Source organism: Myotis lucifugus, unplaced genomic scaffold (assembly GCF_000147115.1).
Source record: "Myotis lucifugus unplaced genomic scaffold, Myoluc2.0 scaffold_969, whole genome shotgun sequence".
In the NCBI taxonomy this organism is placed as follows: Eukaryota; Metazoa; Chordata; class Mammalia; order Chiroptera; family Vespertilionidae; genus Myotis; species Myotis lucifugus.
The window spans coordinates 68,580-89,799 of record NW_005872017.1 but is presented as its reverse complement, the minus strand read 5'-3'; the positions used below and the strand labels follow the sequence as shown (position 1 = coordinate 89,799).

At 43.7% G+C, this 21,220-nt stretch overlaps 1 protein-coding gene across 1 annotated transcript; it reads left to right on the top strand.

Moving 5' to 3' along the window:
- Positions 1-6,606: 6,606 nt before the first annotated feature.
- On the top strand, positions 6,607-20,389 carry LOC102435926 (zinc finger protein 211-like). Its single transcript, XM_014448961.2, has 2 exons — positions 6,607-7,586; positions 18,703-20,389. The coding sequence occupies exons 1-2, from the start codon at positions 7,553-7,555 to the stop codon at positions 20,283-20,285; spliced, it is 1,617 nt and encodes a 538-aa protein (XP_014304447.1). The 5' UTR covers positions 6,607-7,552; the 3' UTR covers positions 20,286-20,389.
- The last annotated feature ends 831 nt before the right edge of the window (positions 20,390-21,220 follow it).

Below are 21,220 nucleotides of genomic sequence, written 5' to 3'. Positions count from 1 at the left end.
GAAAGAGAGAGGCAGGGTCTTATCCGTAGCCTCCACTGCAGCTTTTGATCAGCACTTCCCCCTCTCTTTCGCTCCGGGCCTGGCCAGCAGCTGGCCTCTTTCTCTTGGCCTCTGCTGGGGCTGCTGATCAGCCCTTCCTCTCTGATCAGTTCCATTGATAGGCCTGGAGACGCTGACTGGCATAGAAACCAACCAATCAGAACCAAATCTGGGTGAAGTGTGAGGAGCCAATGGCTGCCTAGGAGGTGGAGCTTTTGACGCTGACTGGTATAGAAACCAACCAGTCAGAACCAAATTTGAATGAAGTGTGAGAGGAGCCAATGGCTGCCTAGGAAGCAGAGCTTTGATGCTGACTGGCATAGAAACCGACCAGTCAGAACCTCATCTGGGTGAACTGCAAAGGCAGAACCTAAGGTGGGGGCTGAGGAGGGGTTTTAAGGGCAACAGCTGTTTGGTGTAAGGTGTAAGAAAGCAGTTCAATTTTTTAATGACCGGTTTGGCAGTATAGTGCATATGGCTGGCTATCAGTCCTGATGTAGGGATTATGTATTTTTGTCTGCCAAGAGCATCTCCTCCTGATGAAAAAGGCTTCCCCTCCCCATTTAAGCAATCCTATCCTATATAATCTATACTACTAAAAGGGTAATATGCTAATTAGACCGGGTCAACTGGCCATCTTCCGGACATCCGACTTCCTTCTGGACAAAGCCATGGTGGTGGGGGCTGAGGTAGAGGCCGTTAGGGGCGATCAGGCCAACAGGGGAGGGCAGTTTGATGCGAGCTCAGGCTGGCAGGGGAGGGCAGTTGGGGGCAAGATCAGGCTGGCAGGGAGGGTAGTTAGAGGTGATCAGACCAGTAGGGGAGAGCAGTTGGGGGTGAGATTAGTCTGGCAGGGGAGGGCTGTTGGGGGCAACCAGGCTGACAGGGGAGAGAAATTGGGAGTGAGATCAGGCCAGCAGGGGAGGGCAGTTGCGGGCAAGATCAGGATGGTAGGGGAGGGCTGTTGGGAGAGAAATCAGGCTGGCAGGGGAGGGCATTTGGGGAGAGATCAGGCCGGCAAGGGAGGGCAGTTAGGGGTGATCAGGCAGGCAGAGGCAGATGGGGGTGAGATCAGGCCGGCAGGGGAGGGTGGTTGGGGTCGATCATGCAGGCAGGCAGGTGAGCGGTTAGGAGCCAGTGGTCCCAGATTGTGAGAGGGATGTCCGATTGGAGAGGGTGCAGGCTGGGCTGAGGGACTCCCCCCGCCCTCTGCACAAATTCCGTGCACTGGGCCACTAGTTAAACGTAAGAGAATTTACAGGTAGTTGCTTTGTGGAAAACCTGTAGGCCCTCAAGATAATAGTATGCAAAGAACAATAGCTCAATACAAAGAATGTAGTGCTGTATTTATTGACCAGTTACCTCTTATTTTATATTGATGAAAAAATTTATAAACCTCAGATACAATCAACATTGATGAAAATATTTTAGGACAGTATATGTCTAAAGAGTGTTTTCTGAGGTAAATCCAATGAATGTGACAGACTGAAAAACACTTTAGTTGGAAGAAGAACATCTCATACGTGATCATTAGAGATCATGAATGAGTGAATTTTTAAAAAATATATTTTATTGATTTTTTACAAAGAGGAAGGGAAAAGGATAGAGTTAGAAACATAGATGAGAGAGAAACATCGATCAACTGCCTCCTGCACACTCCCTACTGGGGATGTGCCTGCAACCAAGGTACATGCCCTTGACCAGAATCGAACCTGGGACCCTTGAGTCCGCAGGCTGATGCTCTATCCACTGAGCCAAACCGGTTAGGGCATGAGTGAATATTTTTAATTGTGGGAAAATGTCTTCTGGAAAGTAAGACATTTTTTTTTTGTAAGACATTTTTTTAAAAAATATATTTTATTGATTTTTCACAGAGAGGAAGGGAAAAGGATAGAGAGTTAGAAACATCAATCAGCTGCCTCCTGCACACCCCCCACTGGGATGTGCCCGCAACCAAGACACATGCCCTCGACCGGAATCAAACCTGGGACCCCCCAGTCCGCAGGCCGACGCTCTATCCACTGAGCCAAACCGGTCAGGGCAGGAAAATAAGACATTATTAGAAATCAGTTGACCCTACAGCTAGTCACTGCTTGGGCAGTGAATATAGCATGGTTTGCAGTAATTCATGTTGCCTTGTCATTTGCCAGGAAATCCATACAGAAATAACTGACAAACACATTCAATTCGGTGGTCTTTAGCAAAACTTCAGGTAACTTAATCAAGGAAAGAAGCCTTGAATGAAAAAGCATTGTCACAAGTCTAAACAGTTAATATACCTCACAAACAATTGGAGACAGGATACCTTCAGCCATATTTCTAGTTGCTTTGCCAATGATTTTGTAAGTTGGTTTTTTTAAAAATATATTTTATTAATTTTTTACAGAGAGGAAGGGAGAGGGATAGAGAGTTAGAAACATCGATGAGAGAGAAACATTGATCAGCTGCCTCCTGCACACTCCCTACTGGGGATGTGCCCACAACCCAGGTACATGCCCTTGACTGGAATCGAACCTGGGACCCTTGAGTCCACAGGCTGACGCTCTATCCACTGAGCCAAACCGGTCAGGGCTGATTTTGTAAGTTTTAAATTGGCAGTTTCTCTCATCATGGATTACATTTTAATGTATACAACACAGGAGTGGTCTATGCTTATTTCATGCTGTAATTAACTTTGGAATTTCTTTACTTCATACTTCGTGTTATTTCAGAATATTTGAAGTACTTGAAAATGAAACTGAGCCTGGCTGGTGTGGTACAGTTGTTGAGTGTCAACCCATGAACCAAGAGGTCACTGGTTCAAATCCCAGTCAGGGCACATGCCCACATTTTGGGCTGATACCACAGTAGGGATAGTACAGGAGGCAGCTGATCAATCATCGATGTTTCTATCTCTAGCCCTCTCCTGCTCAATCTAAAGCTCAATAAAAACACATTTTTAGAAAATTAAGCAATATATTAATTTTATAAAGACAGCACATTTAGATGTGTTTCATCAAGTTTATAAGTAGCATCAAGTGGTTTATAAAATGAAATATTTAAAAAAATATATGTATTTTTTATTCAGTTGTAGAGAGGAAGGGAGAGAGAGGGAGAGAAAAACACACCTTTTTTTGTTGTTAATCCTCACCCGAGAATATTTTTTCCATTGATTTTTAGAGGGGAAGGGAGGGGAAGGGAGAGAGGAAAACATCCTTGTGAGAGAGACACAGCAATTGGTTGCCTCCTGCATTTCCCGAACCAGGACAGGAATTGAACCTGCAATTCAGGTATGTGCACTTGACCAGATTCAAACACAAGACCCTTCAGTGGGTGGGCCAGTGCTCTAAAATCTGAGCCACACTGGACAGGGTGAGAGGAAAAAAAACCCTTGTTAAAAAAATAGGAATTTTCGCCCTAGCTGGTTTGGCTCAGTGGATAGAGCGTAGGCCTGCGGACTGAAGGGTCCCAGGTTCAATTCCGGTCAAGGGCATATATACCTTGGTTGCAGGCACATCCCTAGTAGGGAGTGTGCAGGAGGCAGCTAAATTGATGTTTCTCTCTCATCGATGTTTCTGACCCTCTCCCTTTCTCTCTGTAAAAAATCAATAAAATATATTTTTTAAAATAGGCATTTTTTAAAAATGTGTTTTTATTGATTTTAAGAGAGAGAGAGAAATGTCAATGTGAGAGAAAAACATTGATTAGTTGCCTCCTCCACACGCCTTGACCATGGCCTGGGGCGGGGAGGAGCCTGTAACCCAGGTATGTGCCATTGACTGGAATTGAACCTGGGACCCTTCAGTCCACAGGCTGACACTCTATCCACTGAGCCAAACCGGCAAGGGCCTGATTGTTAAGAGAGGAGAAAATTAACCTAAGCTTTGGCTCTTGTGAAAACTTGGCTACACTCAAATTCTTCTTACAGCAAAGTGTGTGTGTGTGTGTTTTTCAATTCATGCCAACTTGGGGAAATACTGGTGAGGTGAGAAAGATAGAGTAAGGTGTGAGCAGAACAATTTAGAATTGTGGAAAAATAGCCATAGCAGCAAGTTTCATTGTTTCAACAGGTTTTTTTAAAATATATTTTTATTGATTTGAGAGAGTAAGAGAGAGAGATAGAAACATCAACGATGAGAGAGAATCATTGATCAGCTGCCTCCTGCACACCCCACATTGGGGATGGAGTCCGCAACCCAGGCATGTGCCCTTGACCGGAATCGAATCTGTGCTGACTCTCTATCCACTGAGCCAAACCGGCTAGGGCTCAACAGTCTTTTTATTAATAATGTCACTGCTTCAGAGGCTGTGTTACACAGCAGTGAATAAAGGAATAGGTTCCCTACCAGGCTTCATCAAAGGCTTTATTAAAAGGGTAGCCAGTCACTCAAGAGAAAATATTCTATGTTATAGTAAATTCTTAGGTGACAGGTGATGTGAAAACACAGAGGTGGGCAAATGTAGGTTTACAGTTCTAATACAATATTACAAGAATAAATAATCATACAATAATAAACTGTGTTTTGCATACTCACAACTGTAAACCTACTTTTTCCACCCTGTATAAATTGAGCAGCACTCAGGAATGACAAAGCATGTGGCTCCTGAGGATTTTAAGAGCACACATTTAAAGGAGGGGAGCCCTGACTGGTTTGGCTTAGCAGGTAGAGTGTTAGCCTGTGGATAGAAGGGTTCCGGGTTCGATTCCAGTCGGGGGCACATGCCCTGGTTATGGGCTTGATCCCAAGTGGGGAGTGTGCAGGAGGTGGAAGATCTGTGATTCTCTCATCATTGATGTTTCTATCTCTCCCTTACTCTCTCAAATCAATTAAAATATATATGTTTATTTATAAATAAATAAATAACATAAAGGAGAGGAGCAAGGGGATTTGAGCATATTGGGAAGATGTTTCATGGACAAGAAAGTGCTGTCCAGTGTTCCCATGCCAGCCGTTCACCAGGAGTGTCAGACTCTGACCATTGTTTCAGTTTCAGGATGCTGGAGATTATTTTTATTTAGAACTGACTTCTATAATTTATGGCAAGTTTAAAAAAGATTTTAAACTCTTCTGTTAGATTATTTAGGGTTTTTTTGTTTTGTTTTCTTAATATATTTTCATCGACTTCAGAGAGAAAGGGAGAGGGAGAGACATAGAAACATCAATGATGAGACAGAATCATTGATCAGCTGCCTCCTGCACACTCCACACTGGGTATCTAGCCCACAACCCGGGCATGTAACATGACCAGAATCGAACTCTGACCTGGTTCATAGGTTGATGCTCAAACACTGAAACACGCCAGCCAGCAAGAATTATTATTGATTTTAATATTTATTGCACAGATGCATACCCATAACTACTTTTTATATTTTGTGTGATTTTTTTTAAGTTTCTGAGTTATACATGGCTCAACTTTCATTATGAATATAGACTTCACTTACTCTAAATATTGTTTATAAATATGTTCATAATCTCATCACATTGAAATGTCTAAAACATCATCACACCTGGCATGTTAGATATGTCTATAAAGGACAAATTTTTTTTCACTATGAGAATTACAATAGCATTTTCTCATGAAGAAAACCACCGATAACAAAAGACAATTTTTCCACTTTTTAAAAATTTATTTATCTTAGTTGATGTTCAAATTAAAACGAAACAATAGAGTTCCATTTAAAGTTTATATTATGCCCTGGCAGATGTTTCTAAGTGGATTGAGAGTCCTCCCATGGATCAACAGATCCTGGAGTTCCATTCCTGGTCAGGGCACATCCCCAGATTGTGGGCTCAATCCCCAATAGGGGGCGTGCAGGGGACAGCCAAAGGATGTGTCTCTCTCATGGTGTCTGTATCTCTCCCCATCTATCAAAAAAATAAAGTTTATATTATGCATCTTCTTTTTTATTTCAAAAGTCTGTCCTACATTCCTATGTTATATTTTTCCCATTCATATATGATGGTTTAAGTAGGTCATTTTGGGATAAAATGTTCTAGACTCTAATGCATTCATACCTCTTTATTATGAGTCGCTGTATTGGGTTCAGGGATCATGTGTTTTCATTTGCACGTACTCAAGTCCCTTCACCAGGAAAAGATAACTTCCTTTAGCCATTTTCAAGATGACTCTTTCATTAGGATGGGAAGCCTCTCCAGAGGCCAATCTCGGTTTTTTTCCCCTGGTGGTGAGGTGGGTAAACCCTGGACTACATTATGCAAAAGCGAAATCTGAAATACCACGCGGCAACCAATGAAGGGTCAGAAAATGCGCTTCCGGCGAAGTACTAGAGGCGGGACTTCCGGTGTCCGCAAGGGAGGCATTTTGTCTGGACTCAGGTTACCGCCACTACTTTATCGGAGATTCCAGATCGCTAGTTTCTAGTGGAGATGCCCCGAGGGAAAAGCCGGGAGAGTTGTGGTGCACACAGCACACGCGCGGGTGTGAAGATGGACGTGGTAACGCGCGTGACCCTCTCCATGGCCGGGACAGGGACCGCCCTTCCCGCGGCGGCCCCTTCTTCCGCCGCTCCCGCCCTGCTTCCTCCACTGAGTGCGATGGCGGCGTCCGCGCTAAGTCGCTGGGCTGAGGTGAGTGCGAGTCCCCGGGACCCCACCGCCTCCTCACACCGAACAGGGCAGCCCGGGGGCGGGAGCCTGTCTCGTCCTGCAGATCATTCCCGCGTGGAAGGTGGAGGGGAGAGAGGAGTGTTGTGTCTTCTGAGGACACAGCAGGTGCAGGGCAGAGAGGACAGGGGTGACCATTATCTGAGGTTCCCATGGGGATGTGGGTGGTGATTTATGACGCCAAGATCAGAGGCTGCAGGGAGGACGTCACAATCTCGATCCGGGCTTTCTGGGCTCTGGGATCCATCAATGGACTGGGTTGACCTGGTTCTGGCTGAAATACAAGCTCTCTCGGATAGCATGCCAAGTTCATGGGTGAGTCCAGCGAGATCCAGTGGCATTGGGGCAGGAAGGGGGCAGAACTGAGGGAATGAATCTGGGTCTGAAGATGGGAAGGGGATACACATTACACAGTGGTATGCACATCTGGAGGAAGTGTGAGCTGATGGTCCCCGGGGACCTGGTGTGGGGACATAAGGGTGAAGCATAAGCCCAGGTTTGTCTTTGTCTTGGAGGCAGGATCTGGGAGACGGCAGTGGTGTTGCTTGGCAGGAAGGCTGGGGTCCTGCAGGCATGGCCCAGAGCTTAGATGGTGTTTCTCTGCTGTCCCCCTTCCCAACCCAGCTGCTCTGCTGAGGGCCATCACAGTGAGTAATGGGACTGTGATGAGAGAGCAGCCTGCACTGGCATTAGGGCCTGGTGTCCACACTAACCGGGTGCCCTAGAGGAGGTTGAGGGTGGGGAACGTGTGTAAGGAGTAGGATGGCAGGTTCTCAGAGAGACAGCTCTGGTTTCAATTGTCTCCATTCTAACAGGTTGGGGTGACCTTTGAGGACATTGCCCTGTTCTTCTCCAGGGAGGAATGGAGCCTCCTTGATGAGGGTCAGAGACAGCTGTACCTGAATGTGATGCTGGAGAACTTTGAACTTATATCCTCCCTGGGTAAGACCCTCACTCTCACAAATGACCTGGACTTGGCTTTGCATTTCCCCAGGCCCCTTTTCCCAGGTGCACTCTGTCCTCACATGTAGACCGTGGACACTGGGTGATTTCCACTTTTCTGGGTAGTTGCTGTCCTTTGCTTGCACTGCCAGATTCTCTATGTGCAGCCCCTATACCTGCTGCACTGAACTCATAGGGAAGAATATGTGGTTGGTAGTTTGTCAGGGAGCCTAATGGATTCCACCTTGATTAGCGAGGAAAAGTATTTTTCATATTCCTATTGGTCATTTGTACATATTTCTGGGTATAATTTTTCTACATTCTTACCCTGTGTTTTTTGTTGTTATTGTTTTATGTTTTTCTTGATTTTAGAGAGGAAGGGAGGAGAGAGAGAAATATCAGTGATGGGGAGACAATCATTCATCACATGCCTCCAGCATGTCCCCTCCTAGGAATCGAGCCCATAACCCAGGTTTGTGCTCCAGACTGGAATTGAACCCGGGACCCTTCAGTCTACAGGCCGACACTGTCCACTGAGCAAAACCAGTTAGGGCAGCTTATTTTATTTTTTTAAATAAACTTTTTATGCCTTTTTCTTTTTCCCGTCCTGGTTTTCCTCTGTCTCTTCCCACCTGCCTGTGTTTCACAGGATTCCCATAATGCAGATAATGGGTCTCTTGATGGTGTTACTTAGTTCACATTGCTGTATTCTTTTTTTTAATGTTTTTTTTTTAAAAAATATACTTCTTTATTGATTTAAGAGGAAGGGAGAGGGAGAGAGAGATAGAAACATCAATGATGAGAGAGAATCATTGATCGTCTGCCCCCTACTGGGGGGTCAAGCCCACACCCCGGCCATGTGCCTTTGGCTTGAATTGAACCTGAAACCCTTCAGTCTGCAGGCTGATGCTCTGTCTACTGAGCCAGACCAGCTGGGGCTGCTGTATTCTTTAAATTTATTTTTCCTCTTTCTTTACACCTGAATGATTTCAAATGATGTGTCTTTTACATCACGTATTCTTTCGTGTCTTATTTTGATATTCTTCATTTTATGTTTTCAATTCATCCCTTGTAATTTATCATCTCCAGCATTTGTTTCATTCTTTTTTATGATTTCTGTCTACCTATATCTTCCTTTTGTACTTTTTTGGGGTTTTTTAATTTAATATATTTTTATTGACTTAAGGGAAGAAGGGAGAGGGAGGGGGAGATAGAAACATCAATGATGAGAGAGAATCATTGATTGGCTGCCGCTGCACACTCCCTGCTAGGGATCAAGCCCGCAACATGGACATGTGCCCTTGATCAGAATCGAAACCGGGACCCTTCAGTCTGCAGGCTGACACTCTATCCACTGAACCAAACCAGCAAGGGCTGATAATTTCCTTTTGTTACTGGGTTGATTTTGTCATTATGTTGGTTCCATTTGTGTTTTCTTGTAGCTCAGAGATGTTTTTAAAAGTAAAAGTAGTTTGGGTTCCTTATCAGGTTGTATGTAGATAGCATTTGTTTTCTATTGATTACTGGAAAATTATCATGTTTTCTTGGTGGTGGTTTTGTTTTCAGTATTTTTTTTTTAATATATTTTATTGATTTTTTACAGAGAGGAAGGGAGAGAGATAGAGAGTTAGAAACATCGATGAGAGAGAAACATCGATCAGCTGCCTCCTGCACATCTCCTACTGGGGATGTGCCCGCAACCCAGGTACATGCCCTTGACCGGAGTCGAACCTGGGACCTTTCAGTCCGCAGGCCGACGCTCTATCCACTGAGCCAAACCGGTTTCGGCAGTATGTATTTTTTAATTATACCTTTACTAGAGGCCTGGTGAACGGATGCGTACACCAGTGGGGTCCCTCAGCCTGGCCTAGGCCCACTCGCAATCCAGACTGCCACCCTATTCCCCAAAGGGTCTGACATCCCCCGAGGGATATAGTGCACCAAGCTACAGGTGGCCACGGAGGAGCCCGAGCCTCTGCTGGGTGTTATGCCGCTCCCACTCATCCAGCCCCACTCTGCATGTCGCTGCTCCTCAGTAGCACACTGCCACAGAGGCTGGAGAGTCTTGTGCCACCGCAGCGGCACTCACCAGGCGTTAGCCCTGCGTCTGGCGCCCATCAGTCAGCTGAGCAAGGCTCCTGCCGTGAGAGCACATTAACCACCAGGGGTTAGCTGCTGCATTGAGCGTCTGCCCCCTCGTGGTCAGTGCATATCAAAGCGACTGGTCAAATGGTCATTTGGTCATTTGGTCATTTAGGCTTTTATATACTATTATTTAGACTAGATGCCCGGTGCACGATAATTGTGCCCTGGGGTCGCAGGGGCTTCAGCCCGGCCTGTGACCTCTCGCAGTCCAGGAACCCCTTGATCCTTACTGCCCGCCTGCTTGCAGCCCCTTACCACTTGGACTGTTGTTCCTTAGCAATGCTGCAGAGGCAGGAGAGGGCCTCCCACGACAGCTGTGAGCCCGGCTTCTGGCTGAGCAGCGCTCCCCCTGTGGGAGCGCACTGACCACCAGGGGGCAGTTCCTTCGTTGACCATCTGCCCCCTGGTGGCCAGTGAGCACCATAGCGATTGTTTGTTCTGGTTGACCCGCCATAACAGTTCTTAGGCTTTTACTATATAGATTGTTGAAGGTATTACATATGTCCCCTTTACCCCCTATTCACCCCTACTAGCCCTACCACATGCCTTCCCCTAGGCCTACACCACCCTATTGTCTGTGTCCATGGGTTATGCATATATGCATACAAGTTCTTTGGTTTTTGTCTTACCACCCACCTACACCCTAGCACGTTCTCTCTCAGATTGCACGGTCTGTCCCATGCTTCCATCTCTCTGGATCTACCTTGTTAATCAGTTTATTTTGTTTATTAGATTCCACATATGAGTAAGATCATGTGATACTTGTCTTTCTCTGACTGGCTTATTTCGCTTAGGATAATATTCTCCAGGTCCCTCCATGCTGTCTCAAAGGGCAAGAGGTCCTTCTTTTTGTACTGCTGCATACTATTTCATGGTGTACACGTACCTTGGCTTTTTTATCCACTCAATGACTGATTGGCACTTGGGCTAGTACCAGATCCCACCTAATATAAAATGTGCTGCTATGAGGTAGGAGTGCATACATTTTTTCTGATTGGTGTTTTGGGTTTCTTAGTATATATTCCTAGAAGTGGGATTGCTGGGTCAAATGGCAGTTCCATGTTTAATTTTTTGAGGAGACTCCATACAGTTCCATAATGGCTTCACCAGTCTGCATTTGCACCAGCAGTGTACTGGGGTTCCCTTTTCTCCACATCCTGCCAGCACTTTTCATTTGTTGATTTTTTCATGATAGCCATTCTGACAGGTGTCGTTTTAATGTGCATCTCTCTGATGATTCGTAACTTCAAGCATTTTTTCATGTCTCTTAGCCACTTGGGAGAAGTCCACTTGGGAGAAGTGTCTATTTAGGTCCTTTGCCCATTTTTTTTTTTTAACATTTAATCACCTTTACTTATTTATTTTTTTGTTTGTTTTTATTAATCCTCACCCGAGGATATTTTTCATTCATTTTTAGAGAGAATGGAAGAGAGAGGGAAAGACAGAAGCAACGATGTGAGAGAAACACATCTATTAGTTGCCTCCTGCAGGAGCCCTGACCAGGGCCCAGGCCAGGAAGGAGTCTGCAACCAAGGTACATGCCCTTGACCGGAATCGAACCTGGGACCCTTTGGTCCGCAGGTCGATGCTCAATCCACTGAGCCAAACCAACCAGGGCCTTTGCCCATTTTTAATTGGACTATTTGTCTTCAGTGTAGCAGTTCTTTCTGTTTTGAATATTAACCCTTTATCAGATGTATCATTGCCAAAAATGTTCTCCCTTTCAGTGGGCTACCTTTTCATTTTCTCACAATGGTTTCTTTTGCTGTGCAGAAGCTTTTCTTTTGATGCAGTCCCATTTGTTTCTTTTCTCCTTAGTTTCCTTTGCCCTGGAAGATGTAACCGTAAACATATTGGTACGAGAGATGTCCGAGATTTTGCTGCCTATGGTTTCTTCTGGGATTTTATGGTTTCATGACTTACATTTAAGTCTTTTATCCATTTTGAGGTTATTCTTACGTATGGTGTAAGTTGGTGCGCTAGTTTCTTTTCTTTTCTTTTTTTTTTTTTTTTGCATGTATCTGTCCAATTATCACAGCATCAATCACTTATTGAAGAGGCTGTCTTGACTCCATTGGATGTTCTTTGTCAATTATTAATTGAGCGTAATGGCTTGGGTCTGTTTTTGGGGTCTCTGTTCTGTTCTGTTGATCTATATTCCTGTTCTTCTGCCAGCACCAGGCTGTTTTGAGTATGTGGCTTTGTAGTAAAACTTGTCATATATTGTGATCTCTCCGACGTTGTTTTTCTTGTTGTAGCTATTCAGGGTCTTTTTGGTTCCATATAAATTTGTTCTGGCTCTGTGAAATATGACTTTGGTATTTTAATAGGGATTGCATTGAATCTGTAGATTGCCTTGAGCACTATGGACATTTTAATGATGTTGATTCTACCAGTCCATAAATACAATATATTCTTCCACTTGTTTATATCTTCTTCTACCTCTATTTTTAACATCCTGTAGTTTTCTGAATACAGGTATTTTGTCTCCTTGGTTAAGTTTATTCCTAAGTATCTTAATTTTTTTTTTTTTTTTTTGCAATGGTAAATGGGAATGCTTATTTAGTTTTTCTTTCTGAGAATTTATTTTTGGTTTATGAAAAAGCAATCGACTTCTGAGTGTTGATTTTATATCCTGTTGATTTTGTCCAATTCATTTATTAAGTCTAGTAGTTTATTGATGAAGTGTTTTTTTTAAATATATATTTTATTGATTTTTTACAGAGAGGAAGGGAAAGGGATAGAGAGTTAGAAACATTGATGAGAGAGAAACATCGATCAGCTGCCTCCTGCACACCCACTACTGGGGATGTACCCCCCAACCAAGGTACATGCCCTTGACCAGAATCAAACCTGGGGCCTTTCCGTCCCCAGGCCGATACTCTATCAACTGAGCCAAACTGGTTAGGGCTATTGGTGAAGTCTTTTGGTTTTTCTCTGTATAATATCATGCCATCTGAAAATAATGAGAGTTTTACTTCCTCTTTTCCAATTTTGATGCCTTTTATTTCTTCTTCTTGTCTGATTGCTGTTATTAGGACTTCCACTAGTATGTTGAATAATAGTGGTGAAAGCGGGCATCCCCGTCTGGTTCCTGTTCTTATCGTAGAGGAAATGGTTTTAATTTTTGCCCATTGAATATGATATTGACTGTCATATATGGCCTTTTTCATACTGAGATATGCTCCCTCTATTCCCAGTTTGCTGTGAGTTGTTATCACAAATGGGTTTTGGATTTTAAAGAATGCTTTTTCTTCATGTATTGATATGCTCCTGTAATTGTGTATTTCAATTTGTTTATGTGATATATCACATTTATTGATTTGTGACTATTCATTCCAGGGATTCCAGCCTGGCATCTCTGAAATGAATCCCACTTGATTATAATGTATTATCTTTTTAATATATTTCCTGATCCGATTTGCTAATATTTTGTTGAGAATTTTAACATCTGTGTTCATCAAGGATATTGGCCTGTAATTCTCTTTCTTTGTAGTGTCTCTATCTGGTTTTAGAATTAGGATAATGCTGGCCTCATAAAAAGTGCTTGGAAGTGTTCCTGCATTTTTTTGGAATAGTCTGAGGAGTATAGATGTTACTTCTTTGAATGTTTGGTAAAACTCAACTGCAAAGCTCTCCAGACCCAGGGTTTTGTTTTGGGGGAGTTTTTCTTATTACTGCTTTTATTTCATTCAGGTTTTCTGCTTCTTCCTGATTAGGTTTTGGGAGATTCTATTTTTCTAGGAATTTGTCCATTTCATCCTCATTGTCCAGCTTGTTGGTATATACCAATGATGGCGAACCTATGACACGCGTGTCAGAGGTGACACGCTAACTCATTTTTTTTGGTTGATTTTTCTTTGTTAAATGGCATTTAAATATATAAAATAAATATCAAAAATATAAATCTTTGCTTTACTATGGTTACAAATATCAAAAAATTTCTATATGTGACATGGCACCAGAGTTAAGTTAGGGTTTTTCAAAATGCTGACACGCTGAACTCATAAGGTTCGCCATCACTGGTATATACCAATAGTTGTTCATAGTATTGTCTCTTTTTTTTAATATATTGCATTGATTTCTTACAGAGAGGAAGGGAGAGGGATAGAGAGTTAGAAACATCGATGAAAAAGAAACATCTATCATCTGCTTCCTACACACCTCCTACTGGGGATGTACCTGCAACCAAAGTACATGCCCTTGACTGGAATTGAACCTGGGACCTTTCAGTCCGCAGGCCAACGCTCTATCCACTGAACCAAACCGGCTAGGGCCATAGTATTTTCTTAAAATCCTTTGTATTTCTGTGGTATTAGTTGTTACTTGACCGCTTTTGTTTCTGATTTTATTTAGTTGGCTCCTGTCTCTTTGTTTCTTCAAGAGGTTGGCTAATGGTTCATCAATTTTGTTTATACTTTCAAAGTACCAGATATTGGTTTCATTGATATTTTTTGGTATTGTTTTTTTAGCCCCAAATGATTTATTTCTCCTCTAATCTTTATTATTTCCTTCCTTCTACTTTGGTCTTTTCTTGTTCCTCTCTTTCTAGTTCTTCAAGTAGGGTTAAATATTTTTTTAAAAAATATATTTTTATTGATTTTAGAGAGGTAGGGACAGGAAGAGAGAGAGAGAAACATCAATGATGAGAGAGGATCATTGATTGGCTGCCTCCTGATCGCCCCCTACTCGGGATCCAGCCCGCAACCCGGGCAAGTGCTTTTGACTGAAATCGAACCCAGTACCCTTCAGTCCACAAGCCGACACTCTATCCACTGAGTTAAACCTGTCAGGGCAGCTTTTTTTTTTGTCTGGAAATTTCTTTATTTCACCATCTATTTTGAATGATAGTTCTTCAGGAGAATTCTCTTGTTCTTTCTTGGGGGGGTTGCGTTTTTGTTTCCCCATTTTGGCTGCCTGTTTGCATTTGGGTAGATCTGCTACACTTCTGATCTCTAGTGTAGGACGATGTCAGACACTCCTTGTGATTGGAACTGTATACCCAGTTATGAGCTATCAGCAATCCGTAGCTTTTGGATCCCTCTACTATGGCAGGTTCCTTTGGAAAGGACCAAGATGTGCACCAAGGTCTGCTTTTCCTATCCCTGGCCCACAAGGAGATCAGGCAAAGACTCAAAGCCTCCAGGACCCACCTCAGCCTGCAGTCTGATTGTTGTCAGCCTTGATTACCCTCAGGCTATTGACTGCAGGGTGGAGTGAGAGGTGTTCCAACAGGGTGTGATAATTGGCTTCCCCCAGGCAAAAACTGCCTGGATGGCAAAGGTCCACAGCAGAAAGATGTCCTCCATATCATGAGGAAATGACTTAGCACTGGATACTAGGGTGGCTGCCCTCAGAGCTCCAACCCCAGAGACCCCAGTCCTGGACTCTCCTCACACAGTTCCAGTCCACTCTGCCCTCCGTCTGCCAGAGCCCATGGCGACTGGCTGCACTCGAAATTTTGTGCATTTAAGAGGGTGCCTGTGTTTCCAGCTGTCTCCTTGCCAGACTGCAGCCCTGCCGCTTTTCATAGCCATATGTTTTGCAGGCACCCCCCTCAGTTCTTGTGCTCTGGGCTTGGGATCTCAGCTTGGGGTTCAGACACCAGAGTTCTTAGTGGGAACACCCCACAGCCAAAATATCCTCCCAAAATTCAACTGTTGTCTGTGGGAACCCAGCCATCCCTTTTGTGCTTCAGCACTGCCTACCAGTCTGTATGCAGTCCCCACTTCCTGTTCTGTGTTACCAGGGTTCTCTCCAGCTAGTCTCCAGCTAGTGCTCAGCTGATTTTTCAGGATGGTTGTCCTGCATTTTAGCACATTGTTTGTGGGTAGTAACAGGTGGCTCTACTACTTAAAGTCAATACGTTTCCCACATACAATGTGTTAGTTGTCTTACCAGCTTGGTCTTGAGAGCTTGTCAGTGTGCCTTCCACTTATTCCATTGCCATTTTTTCTCCCCTTTAGTATTTCTTTTATTACTATACTAGGGGCCTGGTGCACGAAATTCATGCAAGGGGGGTGGGTCCCTCACCCCGACCTGCACCCTCTCCAATCTGGGAGCCCTCATGGGTGCCCTCTCCAATCCAGGAGTTTCTGTCTGTCTTTGTAATCATATGAGCGAATTGTCTGAGACCCCAACCCAGTTTAGTGTGGTGCTCACAGAATAATAGAGGTCTTTTTTTTTTCTTTGCTCCATTGGTGGAGATTTCCTAGAAGTTGCAGGATATCTTCCTTTTAATTTTTCCTCAAAACTCTGACGTTACTTATGATTCTAACCTTTGCTTTTCCTCCATCCCCCTCCCGCAACAGTAACTTGCTCCTGGCTCACTTTGCTCTAGTGTCTAGGAGATCCCATAGCACGTCTGCCACCAGAACTACGATTCCCAGAATTCCTGGTGCTCCTCGCGCTCTTGGTTTCTGATTCCAATCCATGGACTGCAAAAATCAAAATGACTGGGAACTCCAGCTGCCCCCAGGCCGAGCAGACGAGACCAGACACTCTAGTAGTGTCCCCGGGATCCGGCCACTCGGCGCCGGCGTGTGCTGGCTACAGGCTTGGAGCAGATGGGGTTCTGGGGAGGACTGTGGCCCATCCCGCCCCCAGCTGCTTGGCACCTGTGCACGTGCGCGCTGACCACAGGCCCGCAATCTTTGTCGGGTTAATTTGCATGCTCACTCCTGATTGGCTGTGGTTCTCGTGGAGGGACCATCAATTTACATATTTGGCTATTATTAGTATAGATCAAGTGTCTTCACATATCATGAAGCAGTTACTCCTTTAATCCTTTCACCCTTATGGACCAATTATGTAATGATAATTAGATTTATCTACATGAGTGATAAAGGCTGTTGGCCGGGAGGGGTGTTGTTTTGATCTTGAGAAAAGATTCAAAAGTCTTGCCTTCTTGATGCTCTATGAGTTGAGGTCATAATAATAATCTATAGGCCCAGTGCATGAAAATTGTGCATGGGGGGTTGGAGGGGATGTTCCTCAGCCCAGCCTACACCGTCTTCATTCCTGGACCCCTTAGGGATGTTCGACTGTCTGACATCCCTCTCGTAATCTGGGACCCCTGGCTCCTAACCACTCACCTATCTGCCTGTCTGGTTGCCCCTAACTGCCCTCCTCTGTCAGCCTGGTCACCCCTACTGCCCACCCCTGCCAGCCTGGTCACCCCTAACCGCCTCTGCCTCGGCCCCCACCATTGTGGCTTTTTCCAGAAAGATACCTGGAAGGATGTCCAGAAGATGTCCGGTCTAATTAGCATATTACCCTTTTATTAGTATAGAGTATAGATAATGTATGAGTCCATAATGACTTTGGTAGCCATTTTTTTCATTGACAATTGAGGGTGAAAAATATTGCTGGGGACATACGGATTTCTGTTTCTATTCTATGGTAGGTTGTGGCCAAAAGTATTTCTTTGATAATTCATACCAACAAACACTAAATGGTCCTTTGATGTGTAAATTGTGGGGAATACACAGATGTTAAATGGGCTTTTGCAGTTTTCCAAAACAAAACTTTTCAGTGTATTTCACAAAACAATACACTCATGTTAGTATGGTTACTCTGGCTGTGGTTTTTAACCCTAGCTATCTTCAAATCTTTTTGACTACCCATCTTCCCAGTCATCCTTTCTATGCAGTTCTCTCCTTTCTCAGTCTTTTGCATTGCTCTTTGTCTTTATTGGGCTCTTATTCCCATCTCTGGTGGGAATTTATTTGTTTATTTGTCGATATCTGTCTACTTATTCTGGCAGGAAGATAAATTCTTCTATCTCCTATTTTGCTATATTGCTGGTGTCACTCACATAGTTTTTTATTTTATTTTCATTTTTTATTCTGCTTCGGTTTGTTTTTTTTCTCTATTGTTTCATCCATGCTCTCTTGTTCTACCACAATACTGGCCATGCATCTTTTCAGTTTTTCTTTGAGGATTTCTGTCATCTGTATCCAATGTAATTGCTCAACTGGGATTTAAGGGGAAGAATCATTTTTGCATTATAAGAGAAAGATGACTACATCCACGGCAGAGTGGACCCAGAGGCCGTCTTTCCTTGGTGAAGGGCTGTTGGGTAGAGTTTGACACAAGAGCTTTATTAAGATTATAAGTAAGAACTTATTTTGTTCAACACTGTTTTGTTACCATAGCCAGTTCTGTACCCCATTCTACTTCTGCTTGTTTATTATTTACCCTTTGCAAACTGTTCAGTTCTATTTTTTAAAAGGTTTTTCTTTATTTTAGACACAGGGAGGGGAGAGAGAGAGAGAGGAGTGATGAGAGAGAAACATTGATTGGTTACCTCCTGTATGCAGCCCAAATGTCAGTTGAACTTGGAACCTAGGCATGTGCCTTCACAGGAATTCGATCTGGCATCCTTTCAATGGGTAGGATGATGCTCAATCCACGTTGCCACACTATCTATGGCTAAAGTACTCCATTCTAACCACTATAATTTCCACTTAGGTTTCCAGCTTATGGATAATCTTTACCTCTCTAAACTATGTTCCTCAACTGCTTCCCATACAGGTTCCTCTTTACTGCACTCCAACCTTGATCCATGCCTTTACAGCCTTGGTGTGTCACATATTATATTAACTATACACATCATGTGCTGGAATGCATTGGGTTTTAATATGTTCAAGCACATTCATATTGTTCTACACAGGCTGCATCAACAGTTAGAATGGTCCTATAGGAAGCTGTTTGTAAAGGAACAACTTGGGAGCCCTGCCTCTCTTGTTTGTGTCCCATCATGTGTTCCTGCCCCTCCCTTGCTAAGGTCTCCACCATTGATTGACCTTAGGAGTCAAGTAATGTATAACAGCCATTTCCTCAGAGTCTAACTCACTGGTCTTAAAAAGCATCCCATGCAATCATGCCTGGTTGTGACAGACAGTTGAGATGAGGGTATTTCTTCCTTCCAAAGTCATCATGTACTTCACCTGCATTTCCTTTTATTTAGGTTGCTGCTGTGGAGCAGAGAATGTGGAGGCACCTTTTGAAGAGAACATTTCTGTAAGAGTGTCACAGGCAAGGAATCCCAAGTTAGTTTTGTCTTCCCAGAAAAGCCACCCCTGTGAGAGTTGTGGACTAGTTTTGAGAAACATTTTCCGCTTGACTCATCAGCAGGCATTACAACACAGGCAGATACTGTTGAGGTGTGGGGCATGTGCAAAACAATTTTATTTCAGTGCACAATTTCACCAGCACCAGCAGGAGCACTTGAGAGAGAAGCCTTTGATAAGAGGTGTGAACAGTGTCTCACTTGAAAACAGCTGCGATTTCAATGTGTTTCAGAACCTTTTTACCTGTGGAGAGGTGGAGCAGGACGTCCTTAGCATGGCAGGCCATTTCCAGCAAAAGGATACTCAGATCAGTGACAAGCCAAATGTTATCTCAATGTGTGGGGTGACATATCAAGGGAAAAATAATTATTTTACTACAAAAGAAAGTAAGAAAGCCATTGACTATAACTACACGTGTATTTGGGACAACAGTGTCCCTACTGGCAAAACGTATTTTTGTTGCCGTGAATGTGGAAAATATTTTGCCCAATTTTCTACTTTTTGTTACCATCAGAGATCTCATGCAGAAAAAAAGCTTTATGAGCACAGTGAATTTGGGGATTCTTTTACCAGTATTACTGGCCTCCTTTCTCATCAGAGATGTCACAAAGGTGAAAGGCCTTATCAATGTATTGAATGTGGAAAATCTTTTACCAGGATGTGTTTTCTTCGTGATCATCAGATAGTTCACACTGGGAAAATGCCTTATGAGTGCAGTGAATGCGAAAAATCTTTTACCTGTAAAAGTGGCCTCCGTTACCATCAGATGAGAGTTCACACTGGAGAAAGGCCTTATGAGTGCAATGAATGTGGGCAATCTTTTGTCAGTAGTAGTGGCTTCCGTTATCATCAGAAATTGCACGCTGGAGAAAGGCATAAATGCAATGAATGTGAGAAATCTTTTAACAGTATCTATCATCTTCGTTATCATCAGAGAGTTCATACTGGAGAAAGGCTTTATGAGTGCAGTGAATGTGGGAAATCATTTATTCAGAAACATGGCTTCCAATGTCATCAGAGAATTCACACTGGAGAAAGGCCTTATGAGTGCAGTGAATGTGGGAAATCATTTACTCGGAATAATGTCCTTAATCGTCATAAGAGAATTCACACTGGGGAAAAGCCTCATGTGTGCAGTGAATGCGGAAAATCTTTTACCTGTGGAAGTAGCCTTCGTTACCATCAGATGGGAGTTCACACTGGAGAAAGGCCTTTTGAGTGCAATGAATGTGAGAAATCTTTTACCAGTAGTAGTGCCTTCCGTCGTCATCAGAAAATTCACACTGGAGTAAGGCCTTATGAGTGCAGTGAATGTGGAAAATCTTTTATCAGTGGTAGTAGCTTCCGTCGTCACCTGAGAGTTCACACTGGAGAAAAGCCTTATGTGTGCAGTGAGTGTGGGAAGTCATTTACCACCAAGTATTGCCTTGGTTGTCATCAGAAAATTCACACTAGAGAAAGGCCTGATGAGTGTAGTTAATATGGGAAATCTTTTATCCAAAATTCTAACCCTACTCCCCACATAAGAGTTCACATTGGAGGAAGGTCTTGTATATGTAGGAAATGTAGATTATTTTGCTGAATCTCATACACTGCAACATCAAGAGTAGGGAGATTCCCAATAAATTTGAGTGCTGTGAAAATCATGTGTGTGTATTTTGCACTCATTTTTTAAACTTTTTATTAATTTCAGATAGGAAGGGTGATGGAGAGAGAAACAGAAACATCTGTGATGACACATAGTCAGCTCCATCCTGCGCATCCTTTACTGGGGGTTGACCATGCAACCGGGACGTGTACCTTGAATGGGAACCCACTGAGCCACATGTGTATGTTATAATTTGTTATTTACACAGGTGTCTTGCCAGTTCTATGTCCCTGCATCATTTTTTTTTCTTCTACACCTGTGCCCTATCACCAGGTTCACAACCTCTGTCAATTTTTTTAATATATTATTGATTTCAGAGAGGAAGGGAGAGGGAGAGATGGAAACATTAGAAACATCAATGATGAGAATCATTAATCGGCTGCCTTCAGCACGCCCCCTGCTGGTGATGGAGCCTGCAACCTGGTCATGTGCCCTTGACTGGAATCAAACCCAGGACCTTTCAGTCTGCAGACTGATGCTCTATCCACTGAGCCAAATCAAGTAGGGCTGTCAATATTTATTTTCCCCTTAAATATATTTTTAGTAGACTCCCGGCGCACGAAATTCATGTGCGTGTATGGTTCCTAGGCCTAGCTTGAGATTAGGGCCATCTTCCCTGGCTGCCGGCAGCCTGCCTCACCCCTCACCTTCCTGTTCACCATCAGGCAAATGGAGCCTGCCGGCCGGGAGGGGGGGAAAGGGGGACTGAGAGGTTGGCTGGCAGACCCTGATCAAGCCATCAGGGCCTACAGGTTGGGTGCAGCTCC

What these genes read in the sequence shown, in the direction of transcription:
- LOC102435926 (XM_014448961.2), top strand. Translation starts at nt 7,553, where the DNA reads ATGCTGGAGAACTTTGAACTTATATCCTCCCTGG. An exon ending in TGAACTTATATCCTCCCTGG is followed by an intron (nt 7,587 to 18,702) that starts GTAAGACCCTCA and finishes CCTTTTATTTAG; the next exon opens with GTTGCTGCTGTGGAGCAGAG.